The sequence below is a fragment of the Daphnia magna genome, linkage group LG2, assembly GCF_020631705.1.
Source record: "Daphnia magna isolate NIES linkage group LG2, ASM2063170v1.1, whole genome shotgun sequence".
In the NCBI taxonomy this organism is placed as follows: domain Eukaryota; kingdom Metazoa; phylum Arthropoda; class Branchiopoda; order Diplostraca; family Daphniidae; genus Daphnia; species Daphnia magna.
Window position 1 is genome coordinate 13,360,973 of NC_059183.1, and position 25,010 is coordinate 13,385,982.

General features: G+C 40.1%; 3 protein-coding genes and 2 long non-coding RNA genes across 20 annotated transcripts; 4 read left to right on the plus strand and 1 right to left on the minus strand.

Annotated features, from left to right (window-relative positions):
- Positions 1-1,397: 1,397 nt before the first annotated feature.
- Positions 1,398-9,395, plus strand: LOC116916103 (titin). Of its 6 annotated transcripts, none has more exons than XM_032921285.2 (11): positions 1,398-1,544; positions 1,608-1,815; positions 3,901-4,237; positions 4,302-6,638; positions 6,952-7,083; positions 7,146-7,343; positions 7,404-7,738; positions 7,804-8,083; positions 8,144-8,483; positions 8,541-8,852; positions 8,920-9,395. In XM_032921285.2, the coding sequence occupies exons 2-11, from the start codon at positions 1,663-1,665 to the stop codon at positions 9,110-9,112; spliced, it is 4,617 nt and encodes a 1,538-aa protein (XP_032777176.2). In that variant the 5' UTR covers positions 1,398-1,544; positions 1,608-1,662; the 3' UTR covers positions 9,113-9,395. The 6 variants fall into 6 exon arrangements, with proteins under 6 accessions (XP_032777176.2, XP_032777177.2, XP_032777178.2 ...); XM_032921286.2 differs by having other exon boundaries at positions 8,147-8,483; XM_032921287.2 differs by having other exon boundaries at positions 7,804-8,080.
- Positions 9,396-9,653: 258 nt separating this feature from the next.
- On the minus strand, positions 9,654-10,672 carry LOC116916116. The gene is made up of 2 exons (XR_004390437.2): positions 10,530-10,672; positions 9,654-10,295 (listed from the first exon to the last, which is right to left on the minus strand). It is a non-coding gene; the product is annotated as an uncharacterized LOC116916116 (long non-coding RNA).
- Positions 10,626-15,794, plus strand: LOC116916107 (protein CREBRF homolog). Of its 8 annotated transcripts, none has more exons than XM_032921295.2 (13): positions 10,626-10,814; positions 12,015-12,239; positions 12,319-12,670; positions 12,737-12,925; positions 12,989-13,075; positions 13,147-13,528; positions 13,586-13,894; positions 14,006-14,107; positions 14,186-14,405; positions 14,456-14,644; positions 14,716-14,789; positions 14,857-15,003; positions 15,068-15,794. In XM_032921295.2, the coding sequence occupies exons 2-13, from the start codon at positions 12,049-12,051 to the stop codon at positions 15,160-15,162; spliced, it is 2,337 nt and encodes a 778-aa protein (XP_032777186.2). In that variant the 5' UTR covers positions 10,626-10,814; positions 12,015-12,048; the 3' UTR covers positions 15,163-15,794. The 8 variants fall into 8 exon arrangements, with proteins under 8 accessions (XP_032777186.2, XP_032777185.2, XP_032777187.2 ...); XM_032921294.2 differs by having other exon boundaries at positions 10,627-10,814; positions 12,031-12,239; XM_032921296.2 differs by having other exon boundaries at positions 10,627-10,814; positions 12,031-12,239; positions 14,189-14,405.
- Positions 15,795-15,945: 151 nt separating this feature from the next.
- Positions 15,946-18,807, plus strand: LOC116916117 (rho GTPase-activating protein 19). Of its 2 annotated transcripts, XM_045170126.1 has the most exons (9): positions 15,946-16,216; positions 16,281-16,435; positions 16,509-16,730; positions 16,796-16,986; positions 17,049-17,251; positions 17,331-17,556; positions 17,624-17,746; positions 17,805-18,576; positions 18,643-18,807. In XM_045170126.1, the coding sequence occupies exons 1-9, from the start codon at positions 16,107-16,109 to the stop codon at positions 18,657-18,659; spliced, it is 2,019 nt and encodes a 672-aa protein (XP_045026061.1). In that variant the 5' UTR covers positions 15,946-16,106; the 3' UTR covers positions 18,660-18,807. The 2 variants fall into 2 exon arrangements, with proteins under 2 accessions (XP_045026061.1, XP_032777200.2); XM_032921309.2 differs by having other exon boundaries at positions 17,805-18,807.
- Positions 18,808-19,152: 345 nt separating this feature from the next.
- LOC116930869 lies at positions 19,153-20,797 on the plus strand. 3 transcript variants are annotated; one of them, XR_006643791.1, is made up of 4 exons: positions 19,153-19,362; positions 19,532-19,656; positions 19,726-20,479; positions 20,554-20,797. It is a non-coding gene; the product is annotated as an uncharacterized LOC116930869 (long non-coding RNA). The 3 variants fall into 3 exon arrangements; XR_006643790.1 differs by having other exon boundaries at positions 19,154-19,362; positions 19,776-20,479; XR_006643789.1 differs by having other exon boundaries at positions 19,532-20,479.
- Positions 20,798-25,010: the final 4,213 nt, after the last annotated feature.

Consider the following 25,010-nt stretch of genomic DNA (forward strand, 5'->3'; position numbering starts at 1 on the left):
GCGAGGCTTGCGAAAAGTGACGTTGGGCGTAGTTTGACCATCTAATATGACTCTGTGGCAACTGCAAGGTTGTAGGGATCGGCCCCGACCCTAATCAGGGTGCATTTTGCCAATCGGGTTTCGAAAATCGGGGCTCAGGGCGGGGCGTTCAGGGTGAAAATTTTTGTATCAGGGTGCCTAATCGGGGATGCAACTCAATGAATCGATCTTCGAAAAACATAATCGATCGAGTCGAAAATCGATTATTATGATAAAAATCGGGGAGTTCACCCCGGTTTGCCTCGATAAAAACCCGACCCAACCTCGTAGTTTGAATTCAGGCGCCATTTTTGCAAATGGCGTCAGGGCAAGCGGGTTAACCTTGATTTTTGCCCCGCCCCGCCTTGGCTGACGAAGTGGCACCCTGATTCAGCCCCGATTCCCGTTTTCCGGGGCGGGGCGGGGTGGTTACCCCGAATTTGGCTAATTGGGGTCGATCGCTACAAGCAGAGTCATGGAAACCTGGTTGGTTCACATGTGGAAAATCGTCTGTCGTATCTAATTTCGGAAATAGCAGTCAGAGTCTCCAGCGGGTGTGTGATGAATGCACCAATCAGGAAACGTGTTTGAAAATTCAACAGCCAATCATAACACGATAAGGAAACGAACGGAGCAGACGACACCAGAAAAATTGAAGTTCGAAAAGAAACACTGACCTGGGACTGGGAGGCTTCCCAGCACTGACAATGGCCGTTGAATAACTCAGTTTCTCTCAATAGATGACTCTGATTCGATTTTCCACCACTGTGCCCCGCCCCAAAACCATCGAAATTTTAGACAAAAAGACCAACGAAACGCGGTATAGGGATTCCTCTTGGCGTGAACCAACCAGGGTTCCATGATCCATGACTCTGACTCTGCCTTGTCTGCAATCAGAAGGTATCAATGCAGATAGCTAATATGAACATACGTGGTGTAATTTGCCACGCTTATGGCGGGCCCTCCCATTGCCTTTTTGGCCTGAAAGTCTTTCTGTCCCATAACGAAAGCGCCACAGCGGCTGTGTTGTGAACTTGTGATGTATTACGTTTTCGCTATGTTTTCGCTCATTTTCGTCGTCTGTACTTCAGAAAGTAAACAAAAAGTGGCTTAATTAATTAGTGTGAAAAAAGTAAGAGCATGAAGAGATTTCTTAACAACCCTTAAAACTCAATTCATAGGTGGCGTTACGGTTATGGGACACTTAAATCGATATCTTGCCTCATTTTCTCACAATCGATACGCGAAATTGGCAACAACTTTTGGGAAAAAATCCGAGAGAGGAGTTAACATGGCCGTGGCTACACCAGTATTCTATTACTCTGGTACAAGGTTGTCGAAGTCTTGAAAATCTTTTTTGTTCTGCTACTTTCCACTCTGGCAATGCTGCAGATAAAGTTTGAACCAACGAATGACGGTTTAGTTTAGTTCTCTAGGTTTTATTAAAAACGAGTAGACGTCTCGTTGTCTGTCATAAACTTGGTCAGTGGCAATTATTTCATTTAGTCTTCTGCGAAAGCACTACGGTAAAAAAATGTCTATACCTTTATGCCATTGACTTCCAAGTAACGCAGTTGAATCTACATTAGAAAAACAAACTGTAATCATAGAAACTGCTTAACCTACACATTCGTCGACCACGTCATGGAAATTGGAGACGAAAACCTGCCTCCATCTGTTAATTCAGTAAAAACAGAGAGTTTAGTCTATGCAGCACCTCGTTCTCCAGGAACAGTGAGATCAGTCTTAGTTGCAGTCAACACATCTGTTAATGAGGCCAAAATCATCAGCGATTTGGTGAGTTTAAAGACAATGTTGCTTTTGTTCGGGAACATAATATAAATAACTAGAATATTTTTCTCTTGATAAGTCACAATCAGATAATTTTGCTTTTGCAGTATTGATAAGAGTTGTCATCATGGAACAGGCAAAGAGTAAAAGTCTGCATTTCATGTTCTTTAAGATAAGAGTTTTATTATTGCTGGTATTATATGTAAAACCAGTTGCACCATTCATCATGTCATTATTAAGTAAATTAAGTAAATTTAATTGGGATTGGAAAATGTCCTTTAAATAGTACAGTTTTTGATCAATGACTAGCGTAAAAGCGGTGGCGCTAGTCATTGCGATGACTCCGGAGCGTTCACGTCTGGTGAATGGTGAAAGTGGTTGGTAGGCGTGTATTGTTTACGTTCTGGCTCGTGTCTACGTTTGTTGAGTTCCTTCAGTCCATTTTTCTTTAGAAGTGTCAATTTTCATCCAAAAGAACGTTGTTTCCAGTTTCTTAAGTAAGTTATCTATAAGATTTTGTTGACAGCAGTATCACAGGTAAGCATACGGCCTATATCTGAATATATGACGTCATTGCAGTAGAATGAATTGGTACGACCAGTTACGTTGCACACCCGTAGCCCCCTTCTGTTGGTGATGCAACTTAGGCTTTATACTATTTTTTTTCATATTAAGATTTTTCCCGTATAATGTCTTCAGCAGATATTATGTGGCCACTTTATCATCTAAATTTATAAGGATTTATTTTATTTTTATGGATGGATAGAAAAGCTCAAAAACATTGACATCACTGTTCTGTTGGTAACAATAGTGCAATGTGGTAACAATAGCAAAAATTAAAGAATCTTTCTTTCAGGATCTTAGTATAAGCAGTTGAGGTAAACAATACTAATATAGAAGAATTATTTCGATTATTGATCAGTAAATTCCGAGCCTGCGCCGTCGTGTCACGAAGACCAACGCTGATAATTTTTTTTTTTTTTGCAGTCGACCAGTGACAACATCAAATCCTACCAGCAAAGATTCAGTTGTTCAGTTGTATAATGTTCTACAGCTAGGTATTAGTATATTTTTAGTCTTGAAACAATTTCCGGCGGTTGCGGATGGATATTTTGAGTTTCCGGTGTGGCAAGGCCACTAAACAACAGGGTCGTAAATCGCATTATGGGCAACATCCTATGGGTAAGGGCGTCGATTGGATATTGCAGTACTACCTTTTTATTTTTACAATTTTATTGAGTTTAGTTTTAACTTGTACATGACTTCGTATGAGAACACACTATCATCCATGTATCGTTCTTTTGTTTGCAATGTGGAGACTAGGCCAAACCAACTTCCTCTTATAGAATCAAGGACGTAGTTGAAAGTTCGAACACCTGATGTCGCACATTGCCGATCGTATTTTGTGAGATCACAGCAGAGGAAACGTCCTCGAGGGGTTAAACTCGTTATACTAGTGATGGTACACATTCTCATCATTCTCGTCCCTCATTCGGTAGTTAACAGAATCTCAGTCTGCATGTCGAGTGATGCTGTTGTCAAGGCTAATCCGTCGTGTGGCAGAACGTAGATTTTTTGCTCGCCTTTGTCACGCAATGCAATTCTCTTAGTTTTCAAAAGATATTTGGCAGTTTTAGTGCGTTGCCAAAACGATGAATTTCGTCCGCAAATGGCTTCAGGTATTTAATTTTTTTGGGTGTTTTTCATAGTCTTATGTTTGCTATCATACCATTGATTCAAGTAGCCCTCCAAGTGCAAGCTAGATGAAGCCCAAGTGATGTTTGTTCTTGTTCCATAACCCTATATTGGGCTTTAGTTGATTGCAGGAATGTCGGAAAGGAACGTGCCTGGAAGCGTTCATAAGTTTGCCTATTTTTGGAGAACTCTGTTAAAAACAACAGATCCATGAAAAAGGGGGGGGAGGGAGAGTAGAAGATAATGTCCACCACATAGTTACTATATTGCAGCCGACCATTCCTTGGCCCTTGGGGGCCAAGCGACGTGATCCGACTAAAGAAAAAGAAACCGCTGTTTTATTCTTTTTTAATGTTCTTTTATTCATGGAAAGTCATTGTATTTCGTCTTCTCCAGGGTTCGGGGACTACCGAAGAAGAGAAATGCGAAGCAGTTGCCGCGGACCTGGATGCAGAGGCTTGGTCTGAACGGACGGCCGTCATTACCCGTTACGATCATGAAACCCATTGCAATTTGGCACGTGGTTTTATTGCGGATCTAGCCGACAAAGTCGTTGAAGAAAGCTGGAAACAACCTGACCAGACGAAAGAAAACTCCAATTCGCTGCTTTTGAAAAAACAGAAACTTTTTTTGCCCGATTTGGTGCCCAGTGTTGCCACTTCTCGGCCTCTCACCGAGACAGTCTCGGAATCGGACGAATACGAAAGCGCTGACGAACAGCCGCAACTTCACAGTATGTTATAACGCTTTTCAATTTAACATTCATTACAACATGTATGTTTATTTGGTTTATTTAGACACACTTTATCTGGATTCAACTGTCAATCCGTCGACGACCTTTGACGCGTCCACGCCCATTGACACTACTGGTTGGCATCTGGATTTTGACTCCTCACGCGTCGCCCCATTGGGCGATGTCACCGTTGATGCTAGTCTTAAAGACTATTCGTTGCCATCCGTAGATGCAGCACCAGAGAGTTTGTCCCAAGTACCTCAAGCGCTACAGGAAGAAACGGATGCATTGGGAGCAATTGCAAATTTTCCTGCCAGGTCATCGCAGCTGTTTTCACCTTCGTCTGGTTCCGACATTGACGTCTCAGTTGTAGATTCTGAAGCAGACACGCTTGCAGCGGTGACACCTAACAATCCGACGAACGAAGTGGATATTGATCTAATTAACCAGTTCGAACGTTTGGTGCTTTCCAAGCAAGTGTTATCTAAACATTCGCCGGCTACACCAACATTGAACACAACTTTTCCGTTAAACGAAGATGAAAACACGCCAATCGTTGCTGTGAATCAAACTGTTTCTTCTGTTAACGAGGAGAAAGATAATAGTATTCTTCCGGCGAACGCAACTCAAGACATCTTGTCAACGACTCGGGACCTTACTGCTGTCAATCTAGACGATTCTGAATTTACTTCGATCGTCGATCAGTCCGAACATAGCTCATTTGCTGATTTGAAAGGTCCAAAAAAGAACAATTTAGTAAGCGATTCAGACAATCTTTTGCCAATCGCTGAGAAACAAAAAATCCAAATTATCGAAGGGCAAGAAGCTGCAGGTTATATAGGAGAAGAATATCCTGTAGTAGAAGAGGAAATAGGTACAGGGCCTGAAGAAGAAGCTGTTTCGTCCGATATAGAAGAAGCTGGCTCAGTTGTCGTAGAAACAAGTGTGGGTGTCGTGGCAGAAACCGTTCCAGCCGTCGAAGAAGAAAGCGTTTCTGAGGAGAAATCCGCCGCTGTGGTGCAAAAAGAACCCGTTTCAGTCACTGAAAAAGAACCCGTTCTGGTTGTAAAAGAAAATCCCGCTCCAGTCGTAAAAGAAGAACCCGTTTCAGTCAAACAAGAGGAACCCGTTGCAGTTGCAAACGAAGAACCTGTTCTGGTCGTGAAAGAAGAGCCCGTTCTAGTCGTGGAAGAGGAGCTCGTTCCAGTCGCACAAGAAGAACCCGTTCCAGTCGCAAAAGAAGAACCTATTCCAGTCGCAAAAGAAGAACCTATTCCAGTCGTAGAAGAGGAGCCCGTTCCAGTCGTGGAAGAGGAGCCCGTTCCAGTCGTGGAAGAAGAACCTATTCCAGTCGTGGAAGAGGAGCCCGTTCCAGTCGTGGAAGAGGAGCCCGTTCCAGTCGTGGAAGAGGAGCCCGTTCCAGTCGTGGAAGAGGAGCCCATTCCAGTCGTGGAAGAAGAACCTATTCCAGTCGTGGAAGAGGAGCCCGTTCCAGTCGTGGAAGAGGAGCCCGTTCCAGTCGTGGAAGAGGAGCCCGTTCCAGTCGTGGAAGAGGAGCCCGTTCAAGTCGTGGAAGAGGAGCCCGTTCCAGTCGTGGAAGAGGAGCCCGTTCCAGTCGTGGAAGAAGAGCCCGTTACAGTCGTGGAAGAGGAGCCCGTTCCAGCCACCGAAAAGGAAAGCGTTTCGGTCGTAAGAGAGGAATTTCTTTCGGTTGGTGAAGAGAAAAGCGTTCCAGCCGAAGAAGAGACATCTATTCCAGAAACTGAAAAAGAAATCGTTCCAGTTATTGCCGAGGAAACCGTTTCAGTCGTTTCAGTTCTGGAACAAGAGTCTTTCTCAGCAACTGAAGGTGAATCCATCCCAGTCGCTGATCTTGTGCAAATTGTCGGAAACAAAACCATTCAAGTCCACGAAGAGCAAAACCCAAACCTTGTGGGTGAGGAACAAATTTCAATTAAAGAAACAATAGTTCCGGCCATTGAAAGCCAGCCATCGAGTTCGTTTGAGAACAGCGACGCCATAGAACCGGTAGATGTCAATAACAGTGAAGTTGACACCGGTCTAGTTGAAGGCGATTCTACCTTTTCATCCGTAGCTGAACAAACTGTCCTGAACGCAGCTGACAAGAGCAGCTCCACCGTAGCTAGCGATATCCCTAGCGAAGAAATTCAACCGTCCTCCGCGGTTGAAAACTCAGAATTTACCTCGTCTCAAGACCCTGACACAAACGTAGTGAAACCAACAAGTCTACCCGAAGAGAAGCCCATTGTACCAAAAAAAGGGTACGACCTCAGTTTTTTGGATCGCTTTGACGATCTAGAGAACGCCACTCCATCTATTAGTCAAGCCAAACTCCTTACACAACTCTCGACCCCGGTTACTGACTACTCTGCTTCCCCAGGTAATTGGTCTCTATTTTGTTGTTGTTGTTTACCTGAAACGGTGCCCATAATCGTCATAGTCGTTGACTAACATCAAAACAGTTCTACAGGAAATGCTAAGTCTGAATAACAGGCTAGTGGTGTTCCTTCAATATCTTATTACATGCTCAAGGACAGTTAATGTTGTGGCCGAGGTCAGATTAATATGTTAATAAGTTTCCACCCAAAAAAGAAATACCTGTACTGATAAAGCCTGTCAATCTTTTTCCCGTTTGTATTACTACCATTAAAATAATCACACTTTTTTTTACTGTTCAAATTTACGCTTTCTAGTTACTGAACAGCAATCGAAAACCGTTCCGGTTAACGTAGTTGAAGATCAAGAGGTGGAAGTGGTTGAAACTATTGACACGACATCCCAAGTGGATATCGAAAAAGAAACGTGTGTTCCTGTGAATTCGCAAGGTAGTAAATAATTTTTATCATACTGTTTGTTATTACCCCATGGATATTTATGGATAATCTAGAATCCCAGTCAACGGAAGTGCGTGCCCAAGAAGAACCTTTCTTAGAAGATAAGGCAGCAGACGTTTCAGTACATACAAACCCAGAGCGAGAAGTCACTGAAGAAGAACCTCTGATTGTACCCAAAAAAGGTTACGACTTGAGCTTCTTGGACAAACTGGAAGACTTGGAAAACGCCGCACCTCCCGACGTTGGCAAAGGTAGAATAACGGTGCTGCTTATGGTATTGCAAAACATTTCGTTAACAAATTGATGTATAGGATCTCAAAAACCCAAAATGAAGGAAAATGTGGCAACCAAAGACAATATCGCTGATCCAGCAGAAGAGCAGCCAGCGCTGGACAGCAAACCAGAAAAACCAGCTGTGTCAAGCCCAACCAAAAAGGCGCCAGTTGTTCGAAAACCCATCCGTCCTAGAATCGCGCGACCTGCAGCCCCTGCCACCGCCACCAAACCAGATGCATTTGAAGTAGAATTTGCTTTTGATCCTAACGAAGATCCGTTCAAACCCAAGAAGAAATTAGGAGCCTCCCCCACCAGAGAAGGTAGCCCGCAAAACCAATCGGAAGCCAATATCTGCAATACCCACCAAGTCGTAAGAGACTTTATTCTGCAGTGTCACTTCACGGTCCACTTCTTAACTTTCGATTCGCTTTCCAGGATAACTCTGAAGCCAATAACACTGTGATCGAAAGCATTCCTCAATCGGCGTCGCCGAATCCAAATACGGCCAGTGCGCGACTGTCAAGCGAAGGTACTGAACAAGAAGAATTCCGACCCGCCCAGGAAGTCTTTCACGATCCATCCGAGCTGGATTTCCTCATGCAGCATGGTGGTACCTCGCATGATATTGCTTTGGCCAGGCAATCGCTTTTTGTCAAGTTTGATCCACTTGTCACGGGAAGGCCTAGCATGTTTCCATCTCGCCCCTCTGATGGTGGTAAAATATTTTGGGATATTTTATAACTGAATGCGTTTTTTTTTTAATGTCTTGTTTTAGCAGGTGGGGATGAGACGATTCTAGCGGAAGAATCTACGGGTCGTAAATCTGCGGGAGAAAGTTTATTCCTTTTCAGTCCACCACACGCTTCAAGTGCACCCAAAGTAGAAAAAGTTGATTCGGTTGAAAAATCCCATCCACAAGAGTGCTTAATGTCCAGCCGAAATGTGACAGGAGATGTTTTGAGTCTTAATGAACACAAGGAAGCATTGAAATTGCAGGAGTTGTTGTTCCAAGACAAGTTGCTTCAAAAGGAACGTGAAATTCTAATGAAAGAAAATGAAATTCACGATTTCAAATCAAAATTTGAGGCCACTATTGAAGCTCAAGCCCAGATGAGGTATTTCTGTAAATGCTTTGCTAATTTGAAATCCACCTAATCAGTCTTATTTTACAGACAAATTGTCGGTGAATATGAGAAGACCATATCTCAATTAATTGCTGAAAAGGAGAGGGAAAAGGCGAACATGGAGACCACCCTGCAAAATACTATAAAGGAGAGAGATCAAGCGATCGAAGATTTAAAAGAAGTGGAGCGTGCTTTTAGCGAATTTCATCGAATGTACGAAAGGAATCGTACCGCAGCTGAGAATTTGCATAAGAACGAAGAAGCTTTAAAGAAAGCTTTAGCAGCCTACCAGGAAAGGTTGCAACAAGAGCAACACAAATACGAAACGCTAAAGCTGCATGCCGCTCAGAAATTGGAAGGGTATGTATCTTATTTTCCTCTTCAATGTGAGTGGCTACGTTACCCGCTTTTTTGTTTTGTTTTATAGAGCTCAACAAGAAATGGAGAATTTGAAGCGTAATCTTGAAGGCGAGAGTTCTCGTGTAAAGGCTCAACTCAAGAAAACTGAGATGAGATTGGCGTCGGTCGAGCAAAGTCTGGAACAGAAATCCAAAGAGAATGAGGAGCTAACCACATTGTGCGACGAACTCATTAATAAGTTGGGATCTAATGCTAAGTAAAAAGTCCTACCCTCCGCCGTTATCCTCTTCAGAATGATTAATTTTTCATTGCTATCTAAAAATCGATATTTCATCTTTTATAATTTTTTTTTCTTCTTTTAGTTTTTAGTTTAAAAAACTTTTGCTTTAAGCTCTTATTTGTGCCTTGCCTATTCATCACCTGTCGCGATAATACTTTCTACAGCTCTCGGAGAGTCTGTCATTCTTGTAAAATAATTACTTCAGGAATTACATGTTTCACAAACGCGTTGAGTGGCTAGGAAACATCCACGTGCAAAGAAAATTAAGTGTAGTTCTTTTATTTTCATCATCAACGATTCAATCTTGTTCTAGGTACTACATTAGCTGTCAGCGATAACAAATTTCTCTTTTATCTGCGTGTTAGCCGGACACAAATCGAGTTTGTAACCATTCACAAACAAGGCTTCCTCTTTGGGTTATTTTATTTTTTGTAATGCATCAACGGCGGCTAGACAGTTGATTACTATGACGCAAGAAATCATATCAAAATTGGACAGAAAGAAAACAAGTGGTGACCTAGTCGGGTTTCATTTGATGACTTTGGGTTCTCTGTATTATATCTGTCCTTCAGATCATATAACTCGCTCACTTCTTTCAATTGAACTTGGGAACGTCAGAGGGCAACCAAATGGAATTGTGACGTTTTGGGGAAAAGCGCGTCGAACTGTTTCGGTAAACAGACCGTGTGGCGGGAATCTAACCCTCTGGATTGGATCTTGTGTTGTTGTTTGGCGCATCCACGTGATAGCGCCAATAATGTAGAAATAATCTGTTGGAACCGGATGGAACCGATAAAACACCAATGTTGACAAGGTTCGCTGTGTAAAGACAAGGTTCCCTTTCAAAATTGCAGGGGAGAGCACTTGTAAGTGGTTAGATGACACTGTTGAAACAAGATTATCGATTGTTGTTATACGTTCTCTTCCTGCATAGCCACACGTTCACGGAGATCTTAATTTTTCTGGTAATTTAGTACACAAACTGCATTTTTGGTTGGGAATCAATTCCTTCGAGGTGATTGAAACTACAGCAAGTTGAGTTATTTATATAAGTATAGAAGTTTCTCATTTCTCTATCCGTATTGGCTTCCGCCAAGATAAGAAACTCGTTCTCGGGAGTCCAAGTCCAAGAGAAACTTCGATCGAAGTTGGGCGGTGAGAGCCTGGGTGGTGTGAGGAGGTGGCACGTACAGACGACGGTGAGTGAACGAAACAATAAGACAATTTAAGATATTTCAGCTTAAAATTAACTACATTTTTTTATGTTAACGATTTCAAATAAAAATTTCTTCAGTTCTCGTCACAAATGCATTTAATCACGAATTTGGTAAAGGAAAAATTAATTATTTTCTAAATGAAGGCAGTGAAACGTTGGCTGCTATTGGCTTATTACTTACCGAGTCATAACGTGGCTCAGGATTGGTGGATAGTCCCACGTGACGTCATAGCCTTGCGGGAGTGTGGAGAAGGCCTCGATCAAAACAGAAAGACCAAAAGATCGCTCAGTGGAGGAAGGTTGTGTGGGCAAAAGCGGAGCCATGTGTTGCACTGGCTCGACCAAAACAAGACTCTAAACAGTCCAACAAACATTCGCAACGTCAACGTAACCTAGTGAATTTCGGAAAAGTGATTTAGCCCGCATAAGTGTTGTTGGATTTCGACACGACGACTTGATCAACCAGGTAAAAATCGAGAGAAAACTTGTGAAAATATTGTGGCATGAGAGGAGAAGGAGGGAGGGGTAGGGAGGCCAATGTTTGGGAGGCGAAAGGGGGACCTTATCGGGAGTAGCCATGCTCACGCGTGTTTGAGGCAGCAGTAAAGTGTAGCGCCGAAGGCCAACTGGTTCGAACCAGTTTAATTGAATAAAATTTGTTTTTGGCGGGAAAAACTATTTAAACTTAGCATTACGTAACATTTGTGTTTGCGTTTCTCCTTGTTAAGAAGAAGCCATTGTAAAACGCGGTTGTTATCGTTTTCTATTCCTCGGAACTTGTCATGGGAAAAAAAAGGTTTGTTTGGGGGACGAAATGGCACACAGTCCCGCGGCCATTTTGATTTGTTTTTGTTGCCTTTCCATTCCTCTTTGCGCACGAAGGAAGAGGGAGTTAGTAAACAACTTGGTTGTACGACCTTGAACGAGGGCTTTGGCACGCTCAAGGCCCCAAGGACTTTCTATTTTGAAAATTAATTTTTCCACATTGCCATTTCCATTTGGATATATCTGTGGTTCTCTTTCACGACATCCCCATTGATTGTTCAATAAAGAGCTCCACCTTCCCAACCTTGACTATGACGGGATTCACGGACCGCCTCAGGCATTCGAAATCAACAATGAACGTGGGATATAAATTGCAAAAGAAGGAATTTGAATTATTTTGGCTGAAGAAGAGTATTCGAGAGAAAAAGTTTCCTATGCACGTGTCGAATCACGGCTACCACGCCCACAGCGATCCTGATTTTGTACTTGATTGTACAAAAGAGACCCAAATTTGGCGAAAAGAAAGCTACAATTAGGTTTAGTAGTTCAGATTTAATCAATCTGCACTATAACAGATAACTAGCTTGCCACGGTACGCAGAGTGCGAAAGAAATGTTGCCGGAATGGAACGCCCTTGTATCGTGAGAGTACCTAAAGCTGTCAAGGTTCCAATTCGTTTACGCAACAACACCAACAACAATGTGCGCGCGCATCTCGCGTTCCATGCCCTTTCCTGACTGAGGAATTTCTCAATGCTTGCACCATCGATCTTATCGATTATCTTAAAATCAAACAGGAAGTTTGACGTTTTTATTGCTTATCGGCCCTCATATTTGATTAATCGCGCAATTGAATTTGTTGCCAATATTCCCCTAAAGTGACCGTTTTCATGTTTTACAAGACATTTATTTTCATAGAGGAAAAAGGCCAAAAAAATGAGTACTGCCCCGAAAGGGGGACTGGGCAATGGACAGTCGACTATGGCTGGAGGCGGCATTTTCGACCCTTCCGTTCTGTTCGATTTGGATGACATTCTGATGGCTGGAGATTGTAGCAACGACACGCAGAGCTCGTTGGTGCATACACCCATTAAAGAAGAACCAGAATACGATAACGATGACCACAGGTAATTTCGCATGATTAAAAAAAGAAAGAAAACTAAATGAAATACTGGAAAATAATCTGGAAATGTATTTTTGGTGTAGATATGTCCACTCCCCGATCGGTTTGCCTATACCGAATCGAAATGGAGGCGTCGGGATGCTGGGCTATACATCCATCAAGCAAGAAGTGGGAAATAGCAGCAGTCCCGCGGGAGGTATGTGGGGAGCTCCATCTCAAATGCAACGGACTGTGAACAATGTTCCGTTTCCCGTTACGCCCTTCAACACACCATCCCAGGGCCCGTCGATTTTTATGGGCCCTGATTTAAGAAACTTTTTTCTCTCTGGCACCGATAGTCATCACCAACATCTCAATTCCGTTAGCAATCCGACACTCTCCGTGTCAATCAAAGAGGAGCTGACGGATCTAGAAACAGACTTGGAGACGATGAAAGTATGTATACTTTTCTTTTACTGATTCATATGTTGTTGTTTTTTTTTACTATAAATACTGATCTAGGCTATTTCCATGTTTCCAATGGAGGAGGATGACATCTTCCAGGTGGACAAAGCTGATCTGATTCAAGGCCCTACCTTGGCCGAACTAAACGCCAATGATGAATCCTTACTTACCGATTTTAATTTTGACGATTTCGTAATGCCTACCCAGATGACAGGAAAATACATCAAACCATTAAATGGATCAGATGTAACATTAAAAAAATATATATCTATAAAATATCTTGCCATACTTAAACTATGCCCTTTATAGAATGTGAATGCGGATCGATTCCGTATGGCGGAACTGAATGCGGCTTTTTCTGCTTCGCCGAGCCTGTCCCATTTTGAATTAAACAGAGTAATATTGGTCATAAATCTGTCTACAGGAAAAACAACCAGTAATCTTTTTATTTAAATTTTTCTTAATAGACAAGAAATGTAATGGCAGGCATGGCAAGCGAAGACGACTACTCTCAGCTGGGGGCATCTCAGATGGGTTTCGACTTAGATCAGCTACCACCGGTAGACATGCCATTTCCCAGTTCAGGAACACCTTTCTCGCTGACTGGCATAGAGAACAATGCTGGCATCAGTTCCACAACCATCACCAGCCCACTTTCGGCTAGCCTTCCGGCCAATTTCGGTCACGTCACTTTGTCCAAACTAACCCGACGTACCGAGGAGGGTGGTAGAGTCAAACCGCCTCCTCCCTACCCGACCTCTCCTCCTCAGAAGAGCACTAACAACAGTGCCCTCCAAGAACTATTGTCCGTTCGTTCACCTGGTCGGTTACCTTCTCCTAATGCTGCAGGTTCGATAAACAAGCAATGGTTGGTAAACAGTATGATATTAACTGCAAGTAATCTAGGAGGAAGCCATTCTCCATCGCCAACTGCCCAGCGTCCCTCATATCCAGGAGGAGCTCGTCAAAGGACTTCAAACAGCGCATCTTCTTCCTCAGGAGGAAGTCAAACCATCCCCAGACCCAATTTGGCTGCAACCAATCCTTTACTCCTTGCTAGACTTTCAAGTTCGGCTCCGGGTCCGTCCATTCTAGGTGGCAACGCAGTGCCCGGCGAGTCGAGCACATGGCAGCGACGAGAGCCTCGCAATCGTCTTTTTTCTACCAGTTCGTTGGTTGAAGAAGTCCATGGCTCCGCTTCTTCCATTTCTACCGGTATGTGCAATTTGAGACAAGTGTTGCACAAGCATCTTTGGATTTTCTCCGTCACGCACTTGTCCAGTATTTGGTTGAAATTAACGTGATGCTATTTTTATCAAAACCAAGTTGGCATACTGAGTCCTGGTTCCTTTGATTTTTCTCACGATGAAGGATTCGATTCGGAAGACGATTCGGATCATTACGAGGATTTCGACGACTCCGATTCAGGTATTTCTGTAATTTTGGCCCCACCAGCTGCAATTCCGTACCACAACAGTCTCCCTCTTTCACGCACACATACAACAGCAGATTCGGGAGGCAGTGACGATGAAAGCCGAGGTGAAGCCCAAGCTGGTTCTTCGTCCGGAAAGAAAGAGCGTTTCTTCTGGCAGTATAACGTCCAAGCCAAAGGACCCAAAGGACACAAAATCAGCCTGGCTCCAGAGACGGTAGACCCGCATGTTTTGAACAAAGTTCAAGACCCTGTTTTCAGTCCGTATTGCTCTGTTGATGGCATCAAGCATAGGTAAAGCAATTCTGTAATATCGAAAGAAAAATGTTCATTTTAATGCATAGTATTGTTCATAGTGGGAAAGCCAGACGAGGAGACGGCAATGACTTGACTCCCAATCCACGCAAACTTCACAGCATTGGACGTGAACTGGACAAACTAAATCGACTTATTAATGACATGACGCCCGTAAGCGAACTGCCCATGGCCGTACGGCCCAAATCAAGGAAGGAAAAAAATAAACTTGCATCCAGGTTTGTTTGCGTTTCTACGAGATATTGTCAATCCTTAAAAGTAATAACGAGAATGAGGCACTTTATTCCAGGGCCTGCCGTTTGAAGAAGAAAGCGCAGCACGAAGCCAATAAAGTAAAGCTATATGGTCTGGAACAGGAACATCGTAATAATCAATTTATTCTACAGCACTTGTTTCTTTCAATACTAAGTAAAACATTTGTCTCGTTCAGGAAAGCTAATGGCAGCTATATCCCAAACGAAATTGATGATTACTGCTAAATATGATGTCATGGCTGTGGCACAAAACCCGTCTTCTACGCCACAACAGGGTCTTGATGCTTCCGCTCGCTTGGAGCGGATCGCCAAAACTCTTACAAGTAACTTAACAACGTATAATGTTTTTCAGCATTGCGAATTACCGTTATCCTTTTGTTAACGCAGAAGTGAAAATTGCTGGCCATTCAACCGACTTCGTCAATCGTGTCCTAGAACGAGTCAAAGCTGGAGAGCCGTCTGGAGGTTTGGACGAAATCTAGAGTGTTGAAAACCAGAAATTCATTGTAGTCGTTATCAATTGGGATGATAAGATCGAGACCGAAAAAAGGGAAGAAAAAAAAGGACTTAAAGAAACAGAGATTTCATTTGCCTTGGATGCGGGGACGAATTAAATCATCAGATGGCTCGTGAAGAAAGTCCAGATGTTACCGTTCTAATTTGGTTATATATATGATAACTGTATCAGCTTTTTTATTGGTATATATTGTTTACACTATAGCTTTACCATAAGCATTGATACGGACATATACATCAGCTATGTATATATGTATATCAATGGTAAGTGTTTTCATGTATCGTCGGTGGTTGCGTCAAGGAATTAGAAGTCCGATCAATGGCGTGCCAAGTCATGATAGGACGTCCAGAGGGGAAGGTACTGAAATAGTAGTGCACTTTGCCACAGAAATATGCGGTGGCTTTTCTCCTCTCATTTTCTTTTTGCCATTATCTATCATTCTGTGTAATGGCGATAACAAAAATCTAGATCCTGATTTGTTGGTTTTTTTTTGCGATTGTAAACAATGAACAGTACCTTTGTCGCTGAAATTGTGAAGCGGAAATTGTAGATGAGATCTATAAAAAGAAATACAATGATTATTTGGTTTAAACCAGAGACAGTTTTGAATCTCCCGTTATGTTACCTTTTTGAAAAATATAGCGAACAAAATTTTTTTTAGTGATTTCAGCATTTCACTTATTATTTAAAAATTGGGATTTCATTTTACCTGGACGTGATTTATTTGACAACGCTGCTTCGTGAAATTCAAAAATTATGTCAGTCATAGAAGACACTGACAACCGAAAACGGTGCAGGTAAACGGCTGCATCAATTGCTAACAAACATGTTTGGATTCTAACAAAAGTTTAACCACAAAAGTATTGTACTGTGAACAAACTGTAAAATATATACCAACTGACAACAAAGATGGACTCAGACAAGTCCTTAGTGAAAAAACTGAGAAAAGAGTCTCCTGACCAGTTTACCTCCCTTGTCAAAATGCATCTGTCATTTTGTCTGGATCAATCAACTGATGAGTGAGAAGTTTAATTTTATTTGTTTTTGTTTCATTCAATTCATTATTTGTTTTACCTTCCTCAGAGTTGACTGTTTGACTCCGCAAAGTAAGATATCTGACAAAAAATCCATTACAAGCACAAAAAAGACTCGCTTGCCAAAGCAACAAGGCACAGGGGAAGGAGTAAAACATGCTGCACAGATTTATCAGCTTATAGATCACTTGTCTAAACCCTCAAGTATAAATTGAATTTGAATATTGAATTTTCTCACAAAGTTCAGTTTATTCAGACTCATATATTTTGTTTCCAGGTTTAGTTCAAGAGGGTCTGTTTAGAAGGAATGGAAAAATAAAGCAACAACAAGAATTAATGAATCTTGTTAAGGAGAAAGAAGCTTCTGAAATAACTGCATTGCTTGAATCTAGTTTGTATTCGGTACATGAAGTAGCTACAGTGCTAAAAAATTTATTAGCTGAAATGCCAGAGCCTTTGTTGATTGAAAGCTATTATCCATTCCATTGCTGCCTTGCCAGTAAGTAACTGTTGTTTTAGCTGTTTTTGTTCTGTAAAATGTCCTATCAATTCTTTTTTCTGCAGAACTAAATCATCAGGAAAGGCAAATTAGAGGGTGTCAGTTACTTGTCCTTCTATTGCCAAATGAGAACGCAGCGATCCTCCGCCGGCTTCTCAGTATGTTGCACGAAGTTTCGTTAAACGAAGACACTAACAAAATGAATGCCATGAATCTGGGTATCGTTCTGGCTCCGCACATTTTATGCCCACGAAAAGTAGAAATATGATCATTCCATCAGCATTAGAACTCCTTATAATGACGAAAACTATTTTCTAGATGTCGGCTGAAGATCTGACAACGAACGCTTCGTCTTTGGCGCATATTGTCTCGTTTATGATCGAGAGAGCAAAAGTATTGTTTGATTTACCACCTGAATTTGTCTCAGACGTTCGCCTCCACTTCAAGCGGGACAACGAGGAAGATTCTTCGAGTACGTCTTCCACGCCACCCGTTAAAACCACCATTACCTTTGTCGATAGGTAAAAGAAATTTCGATTTTTGTTTGTCTCTGTAAAAATAAAATCAATTAAATTATTGATGTTCGCGTTCTATTTTCAGGGAAATGACTGCTAAAGTTGTGGCAGAGGTTGGGCTTGACCCTACTGAAGCAGCTTTAGCTGAATTGTACGCATATGTTCAGTCCCAGCCAGAATCTGAGATTAAGAAAAAGTGGGTTCACAAGTTCAACAAAGAAAATGGCTGTGGAACGCCAAAGGTTATCTTAAATTCAAGTATCAGTGACGCATGTGCTAAGAATTGCAAAAATTTATCACAGTCTATACGAGTAAGTTGGATAACACAACTTCGTAGTAGTTGTTGTCGTATTATGATGTAATTCTTATGTTGTATAGAAACATCTTTTTAACGGAGCTGGAGTGTCTCCGAAAAGAAGGCGATCTAAGTCCTCAACTCGTGCTCATGCACTTTGTTACTCTGGTGAAACCTCCCCACCCCTTCCCGAATCGATAGTTTCGGTATTTGATCTATTAGTAATTCTAATCGCCTAAGACTTATCGCTTCATACAAATTTAGAGTGACGAATGTAAATCACCTAGCTTAAAGTCTGGTCGACTATACCACATCAGCCGCCGGAGCTTGCTGGAATCCACCCCTACGTCATCGGATTTCATTCGACACCCAGCTTTTACCAAACAAGCTAACAGTGGTGTTTCACATCCACTAGGAGCTTTACATTCAGATTTGACCAAAGAGAGCAATATTCATCAAGACCAAGTTATTTCTCCATTGACCCAATCTGCTCAGCGCTTCCCCTATTATGTCAGAGACTCCATTATGACTCCGCGCTGCCGGAAGCCAGTATTTACGTTCTCTCCGATTGATGAGCCTGCCGACGATCTCGTGCCGAACTCGGATGCTCTCCAATTAGCTAACATGAATCTGATTCATCCTCCCTCATCCATCCAAGAAACCAATCAAACGATCAACAAATCGGCATGTTCTTCGTCAGACAAGGAAAACTCAGCAGAGATTTCAGACGATTCTGATATAAGCCTCTCAGACAACTCGGAAAATTCGATTCTCTCTGGATGCGCTTTTATCAAAGAAAGCCGAGGAGAGTTGACCTCACCTTTCAAAAAGTACTTAATGAATCGCGAAATGAAGGTTTTTGACGAATCTGGCCCAGACGGAGATGATGCAGAATTGTCAAGTACTGGCCCATCACTTTTGGGCTCTGAGCAAGCAATCTCCGAGTCGCTGCTGGAATTCTTGGATGGAAATGAACATGAATCAGGCAGTTATCCTCACTCTTCTCCATCTCGACCATCTCCACCCATGTCCAAAAGTATTTTATTTGAAACCTCTCTCTAGCAAAAAGGTACTTCATTATTTTCTTATTTTCTGCATTTAGATAAAACCGACTTTTAAATTCTTCTAATGCCTGTCCTTTTATTAAAATAATAATAATAATAATAATAAAAAAAATCTGTTAGCCAGATTAATCGGAAGTAGTGATTGAATTTTTTCGTTTTTAAACCAGAAAAAACGATTGTTTCCAATAAAAATGTTGAACGTTGACCGTATCATTGTCAGTTCTTTTCAGCCTTTTGCAAGAGGCGCTCTCACGGGTGGAAAATAACTCTACGCCCCGACCGCCCCGAACCAAAACCCTCGTTTTTTTGTATAGTATTCCTTACAAGAGGGTACCCCTTTTCTGAGAGGGAAAATAGCCATAGTGGAGGAACCAGGGGACAGGGATCTATGACTCTGGCATAGCCAAAAAAAAACTATATGGTAATACGGAACGCCGCTTGACTCACTTTTTAACAGACAACTCTTTTTCGATAGTTGTCCGTTTATTTAACAAATAAATAGATAGCTTTACTGCCATCTAGCGGTCAAAAACATCACTTGAAGGAGGGATTTCAATAGACGACGCCTTCAATGGAGGAGTCTATGCATACGATGCCGTGTATGCAACGATATGAAGAGTTGATTAATTTATAAATTTATATTTTAGTTTATTGATTGCAGAGTCAGAGAACAATGTGTAAATTTGATATTCTAGCCCTCGAAACCCCAGCTTTCCTTCTGCTTCAACAAGGCATTAAAGAAATTATAATTTCGGGAGGTAAACATTGAAACCCAAAACAAATCAGACATTTTTTAGCTGGCTTTTTTGCTTAATTTTATTATTAAACTTAACTTTTGCAAACATGAAGTGTACACACATGTTTAGGGTCAAGTTAACGAAATGGTTGAGTTAAGTCAAATATGAATTTTACATTACTTTTGAACAGGTCCCAGTGGGGCATCCCAGTTAACGCAGCGAGATGCCCCACAATACGACCCAGCAATCTTTATTACTTGCGGTCTTCCACTGCCGGGAATTTGTTACGCATGCAAATACTCATCAGGGAATAAGGTAACCAATTCTGTTTTATATAAAATTTTTATTATTCAAATTATTTCACAGCAGTATTCAACATGTCAGAAATAAAAATTATGCCATAAAATAACAAAACGAGTGCCCATTGCTTAAAGGCTTAGAGACTCGGGGCAAATGGTGTTGCTGATCCATGGTGACAGCGTCGATAAGGTTGCAGAAGGATTGCGTTGCGTCGCAAAATCTTCGCGTCCTATTAATTCCGCCATTGCTGATACTGAACGCCTTTTTATCGGAGTCTAGTTCCATCCTGAAGCGGATTTGACTGAAAACGGCATGTTGGATTCCTTTCCATTGAGTGCGAAACATTGATCTTGATGGCTGGTGTAAAAATTACAGGACGAAAAAAGTTGCATAACTTCTTGTTCGACAACTGTGAATTGCAAGGTTTCACATTGGAGAAACGCGAGCAGCATCATCGGGTATCTTAAGATACTTCTCCGTATCGTTCAGAATCTCATTATTTGCCGCGTTGGTATGAGATTAATGGATACATCTCCCTGTCACATCACAAAATCTACGGTTTATAATTTTTATCCTATGACCGAGTTCTTTTACAGACAGTGGCTTCTCGTTTTCTCTTCAAACCAGCGATCAAACTTGATGCTTCCAATGGTTTTGAGTTGTTAGAGCAAGTTTGACTTTCTACCATGCTTCCACCAACGTGCATCGTCGCCAAACTTTGTCGTTGTATCGGACTTCCAATCCAGAAGAAAAACGTCGAATTATTGGCGATACGTTTGTCAAAGTGGCAGATAGAACGATTTAAATCTCACTTGGAATACTCAACTTCTCAGACAAGGTATTAACCTTCTTTTTTTTTGTTGTTGCATGTAAGACTATATTGCCTGTCTTCAAAAAATGAAAATAATACAGGTACTTCGAGGCCGGATTTAATTGAGTCCACTTAGCATATGGCTTCTTCGCGTGGTTTGTCAATCCGAATCATTTGCGCCGAAGAACTGTTCATGGAAGCTGGTTTCGGTGAGACGCATTCAAGAGATGTCGTTTTTGGCCGGGGGGAGGCTATACCCTTCCCACTTGAAAATCACGGAAATCAGGTTTATTTTTCTAATTGTCTTATACTTTTTGGTTTAAACGTTAAAAACCATAAATTAAGTTGGTGCGCTAACAGCACTGTTTTCGTTAATTTAAAAAACGGCTAGTTTAACGAGAAAACCAATGACGAAATCGAAATCAGCGTTCAATTTCGATTATGCCGTGTGATTTTTGCATAATTTCAAGAGATGTCGTTTTTGGCCGATTTTGACAAAAGTAGGAAGGCTATACCCTTCCCACTTTTTCATTTTTGGCCAAATTTCAAATTTTGCTTAAAATACATGATTTCGATTCAGAATTGAATGCAAATCACGGAAATCAGGTTTATTTTTCTGTTTATCTTATAGTTTTTTATATAAACGTTAAAAACCATAAATTAAGTTGGTGCGCTAACAGCACTGTTTTCGTTAATTTAAAAAACGGCTAGTTTAACGAGAAAACCAATGACGAAATCGAAATCAGCGTTCAATTTCGATTATGCCGTGTGATTTTTGCATAATTTCAAGAGATGTCGTTTTTGGCCGATTTTGACAAAAGTAGGAAGGCTATACCCTTCCCACTTTTTCATTTTTGGCCAAATTTCAAATTTTGCTTAAAATACATGATTTCGATTTAGAATTGAATGCAAATCACGGAAATCAGGTTTATTTTTCTTTTTATCTTATAGTTTTTATATAAACGTTAAAAACCATAAATTAAGTTGGTGCGCTAACAGCACTGTTTTCGTTAATTTAAAAAACGGCTAGTTTAACGAGAAAACCAATGACGAAATCGAAATCAGCGTTCAATTTCGATTATGCCGTGTGATTTTTGCATAATTTCAAGAGATGTCGTTTTTGGCCGATTTTGACAAAAGTAGGAAGGCTATACCCTTCCCACTTTTTCATTTTTGGCCAAATTTCAAATTTTGCTTAAAATACATGATTTCGATTCAGAATTGAATGCAAATCACGGAAATCAGGTTTATTTTTCTGTTTATCTTATAGTTTTTTATATAAACATTAAAAACCATAAATTAAGTTGGTGCGCTAACAGCACTGTTTTCGTTAATTTAAAAAACGGCTAGTTTAACGAGAAAACCAATGACGAAATCGAAATCAGCGTTCAATTTCGATTATGCCGTGTGATTTTTGCATAATTTCAAGAGATGTCGTTTTTGGCCGATTTTGACAAAAGTAGGAAGGCTATACCCTTCCACTTTTTCATTTTTGGCCAAATTTAAAATTTTGCTTAAAATACATGATTTCGATTCAGAATTGAATGCAAATCACGGAAATCAGGTTTATTTTTCTGTTTATCTTATAGTTTTTATATAAACGTTAAAAACCATAAATTAAGTTGGTGCGCTAACAGCACTGTTTTCGTTAATTTAAAAAACGGCTAGTTTAACGAGAAAACCAATGAAGAAATCGAAATCAGCGTTCAATTTCGATTATGCCGTGTGATTTTTGCATAATTTCAAGAGATGTCGTTTTTGGCCGATTTTGACAAAAGTAGGAAGGCTATACCATTCCCACTTTTTCATTTTTGGCCAAATTTAAAATTTTGCTTAAAATACATGATTTCGATTCAGAATTGAATGCAAATCACGGAAATTAGGTTTATTTTTCTGTTTATCTTATAGTTTTTTATATAAACGTTAAAAACCATAAATTAAGTTGGTGGGCTAACAGCACTGTTTTCGTTAATTTAAAAAACGGCTAGTTTAACGAGAAAACCAATGACGAAATCGAAATCAGCGTTCAATTTCGATTATGCCGTGTGATTTTTGCATAATTTCAAGAGATGACGTTTTTGGCCGATTTTGACAAAAGTAGGAAGGCTATACCCTTCCCACTTTTTCATTTTTGGCCAAATTTAAAATTTTGCTTAAAATACATGATTTCGATTCAGAATTGAATGCAAATCACGGAAATCAGGTTTATTTTCTGTTTATCTTATAGTTTTTTATATAAACGTTAAAAACCATAAATTAAGTTGGTGCGCTAACAGCACTGTTTTCGTTAATTTAAAAAACGGCTAGTTTAACGAGAAAACCAATGACGAAATCGAAATCAGCGTTCAATTTCGATTATGCCGTGTGATTTTTGCATAATTTCAAGAGATGTCGTTTTTGGCCGATTTTGACAAAAGTAGGAAGGCTATACCCTTCCCACTTTTTCATTTTTGGCCAAATTTAAAATTTTGCTTAAAATACATGATTTCGATTCAGAATTGAATGCAAATCACGGAAATCAGGTTTATTTTTCTGTTTATCTTATAGTTTTTTATATAAACGTTAAAAACCATAAATTAAGTTGGTGCGCTAACAGCACTGTTTTCGTTAATTTAAAAAACGGCTAGTTTAACGAGAAAACCAATGACGAAATCGAAATCAGCGTTCAATTTCGATTATGCCGTGTGATTTTTGCATAATTTCAAGAGATGTCGTTTTTGGCCGATTTTGACAAAAGTAGGAAGGCTATACCCTTCCCACTTTTTCATTTTTGGCCAAATTTAAAATTTTTTAAAAATACATGATTTCGATTCAGAATTGAATGCAAATCACGGAAATCAGGTTTATTTTTCTGTTTATCTTATAGTTTTTTATAAAAACGTTAAAAACCATAAATTAAGTTGATGCGCTAACAGCACTGTTTTCGTTAATTTAAAAAACGGCTAGTTTAACGAGAAAACCAATGACGAAATCGAAATCAGCGTTCAATTTCGATTATGCCGTGTGATTTTTGCATAATTTCAAGAGATGTCGTTTTTGGCCGATTTTGACAAAAGTAGGAAGGCTATACCCTTCCCACTTTTTCATTTTTGGCCAAATTTCAAATTTTGCTTAAAATACATGATTTCGATTCAGAATTGAATGCAAATCACGGAAATCAGGTTTATTTTTCTGTTTATCTTATAGTTTTTTATATAAACGTTAAAAACCATAAATTAAGTTGGTGCGCTAACAGCACTGTTTTCGTTAATTTAAAAACGGCTAGTTTAACGAGAAAACCAATGACGAAATCGAAATCAGCGTTCAATTTCGATTATGCCGTGTGATTTTTGCATAATTTCAAGAGATGTCGTTTTTGGCCGATTTTGACAAAAGTAGGAAGGCTATACCCTTCCCACTTTTTCATTTTTGGCCAAATTTAAAATTTTGCTTAAAATACATGATTTCGATTCAGAATTGAATGCAAATCACGGAAATTAGGTTTATTTTTCTGTTTATCTTATAGTTTTTTATATAAACGTTAAAAACCATAAATTAAGTTGGTGCGCTAACAGCACTGTTTTCGTTAATTTAAAAAACGGCTAGTTTAACGAGAAAACCAATGACGAAATCGAAATCAGCGTTCAATTTCGATTATGCCGTGTGATTTTTGCATAATTTCAAGAGATGTCGTTTTTGGCCGATTTTGACAAAAGTAGGAAGGCTATACCCTTCCCACTTTTTCATTTTTGGCCAAATTTCAAATTTTGCTTAAAATACATGATTTCAATTTAGAATTGAATGCAAATCACGGAAATCAGGTTTATTTTTCTGTTTATCTTATAGTTTTTTATATAAACGTTAAAAACCATAAATTAAGTTGGTGCGCTAACAGCACTGTTTTCGTTAATTTAAAAAACGGCTAGTTTAACGAGAAAACCAATGACGAAATCGAAATCAGCGTTCAATTTCGATTATGCCGTGTGATTTTTGCATAATTTCAAGAGATGTCGTTTTTGGCCGATTTTGACAAAAGTAGGAAGGCTATACCCTTCCCACTTTTTCATTTTTGGCCAAATTTCAAATTTTGCTTAAAATACATGATTTCGATTCAGAATTGAATGCAAATCACGGAAATCAGGTTTATTTTTCTGTTTATCTTATAGTTTTTTATATAAACGTTAAAAACCATAAATTAAGTTGGTGCGCTAACAGCACTGTTTTCGTTAATTTTTAAAACGGCTAGTTTAACGAGAAAACCAATGACGAAATCGAAATCAGCGTTCAATTTCGATTATGCCGTGTGATTTTTGCATAATTTCAAGAGATGTCGTTTTTGGCCGATTTTGACAAAAGTAGGAAGGCTATACCCTTCCCACTTTTTCATTTTTGGCCAAATTTCAAATTTTGCTTAAAATACATGATTTCAATTTAGAATTGAATGCAAATCACGGAAATCAGGTTTATTTTTCTGATTATCTTATAGTTTTTTATATAAACGTTAAAAACCATAAATTAAGTTGGTGCGCTAACAGCACTGTTTTCGTTAATTTAAAAAACGGCTAGTTTAACGAGAAAA

Excerpts from the sequence above, each read along its gene's own strand:
- LOC116916107 (XM_032921295.2), top strand. The coding sequence starts at position 12,049 with ATGAGTACTGCCCCGAAAGGGGGACTGGGCAATGGACAGTCGACTATG. Across the intron at positions 14,645-14,715 it reads AAAAATAAACTTGCATCCAG|GGCCTGCCGTTTGAAGAAGA; the intron begins GTTTGTTTGCGT and ends ACTTTATTCCAG. Across the intron at positions 15,004-15,067 it reads GATCGCCAAAACTCTTACAA|AAGTGAAAATTGCTGGCCAT; the intron begins GTAACTTAACAA and ends TTGTTAACGCAG.
- LOC116916117 (XM_032921309.2), top strand. The coding sequence starts at position 16,107 with ATGGACTCAGACAAGTCCTTAGTGAAAAAACTGAGAAAAGAGTCTCCT. Across the intron at positions 16,217-16,280 it reads CTGGATCAATCAACTGATGA|AGTTGACTGTTTGACTCCGC; the intron begins GTGAGAAGTTTA and ends TACCTTCCTCAG. Across the intron at positions 16,987-17,048 it reads ACATTTTATGCCCACGAAAA|ATGTCGGCTGAAGATCTGAC; the intron begins GTAGAAATATGA and ends ACTATTTTCTAG.
- LOC116916103 (XM_032921285.2), top strand. The coding sequence starts at position 1,663 with ATGGAAATTGGAGACGAAAACCTGCCTCCATCTGTTAATTCAGTAAAA. Across the intron at positions 4,238-4,301 it reads CGAACAGCCGCAACTTCACA|ACACACTTTATCTGGATTCA; the intron begins GTATGTTATAAC and ends TGGTTTATTTAG. Across the intron at positions 8,084-8,143 it reads ATCTCGCCCCTCTGATGGTG|CAGGTGGGGATGAGACGATT; the intron begins GTAAAATATTTT and ends GTCTTGTTTTAG.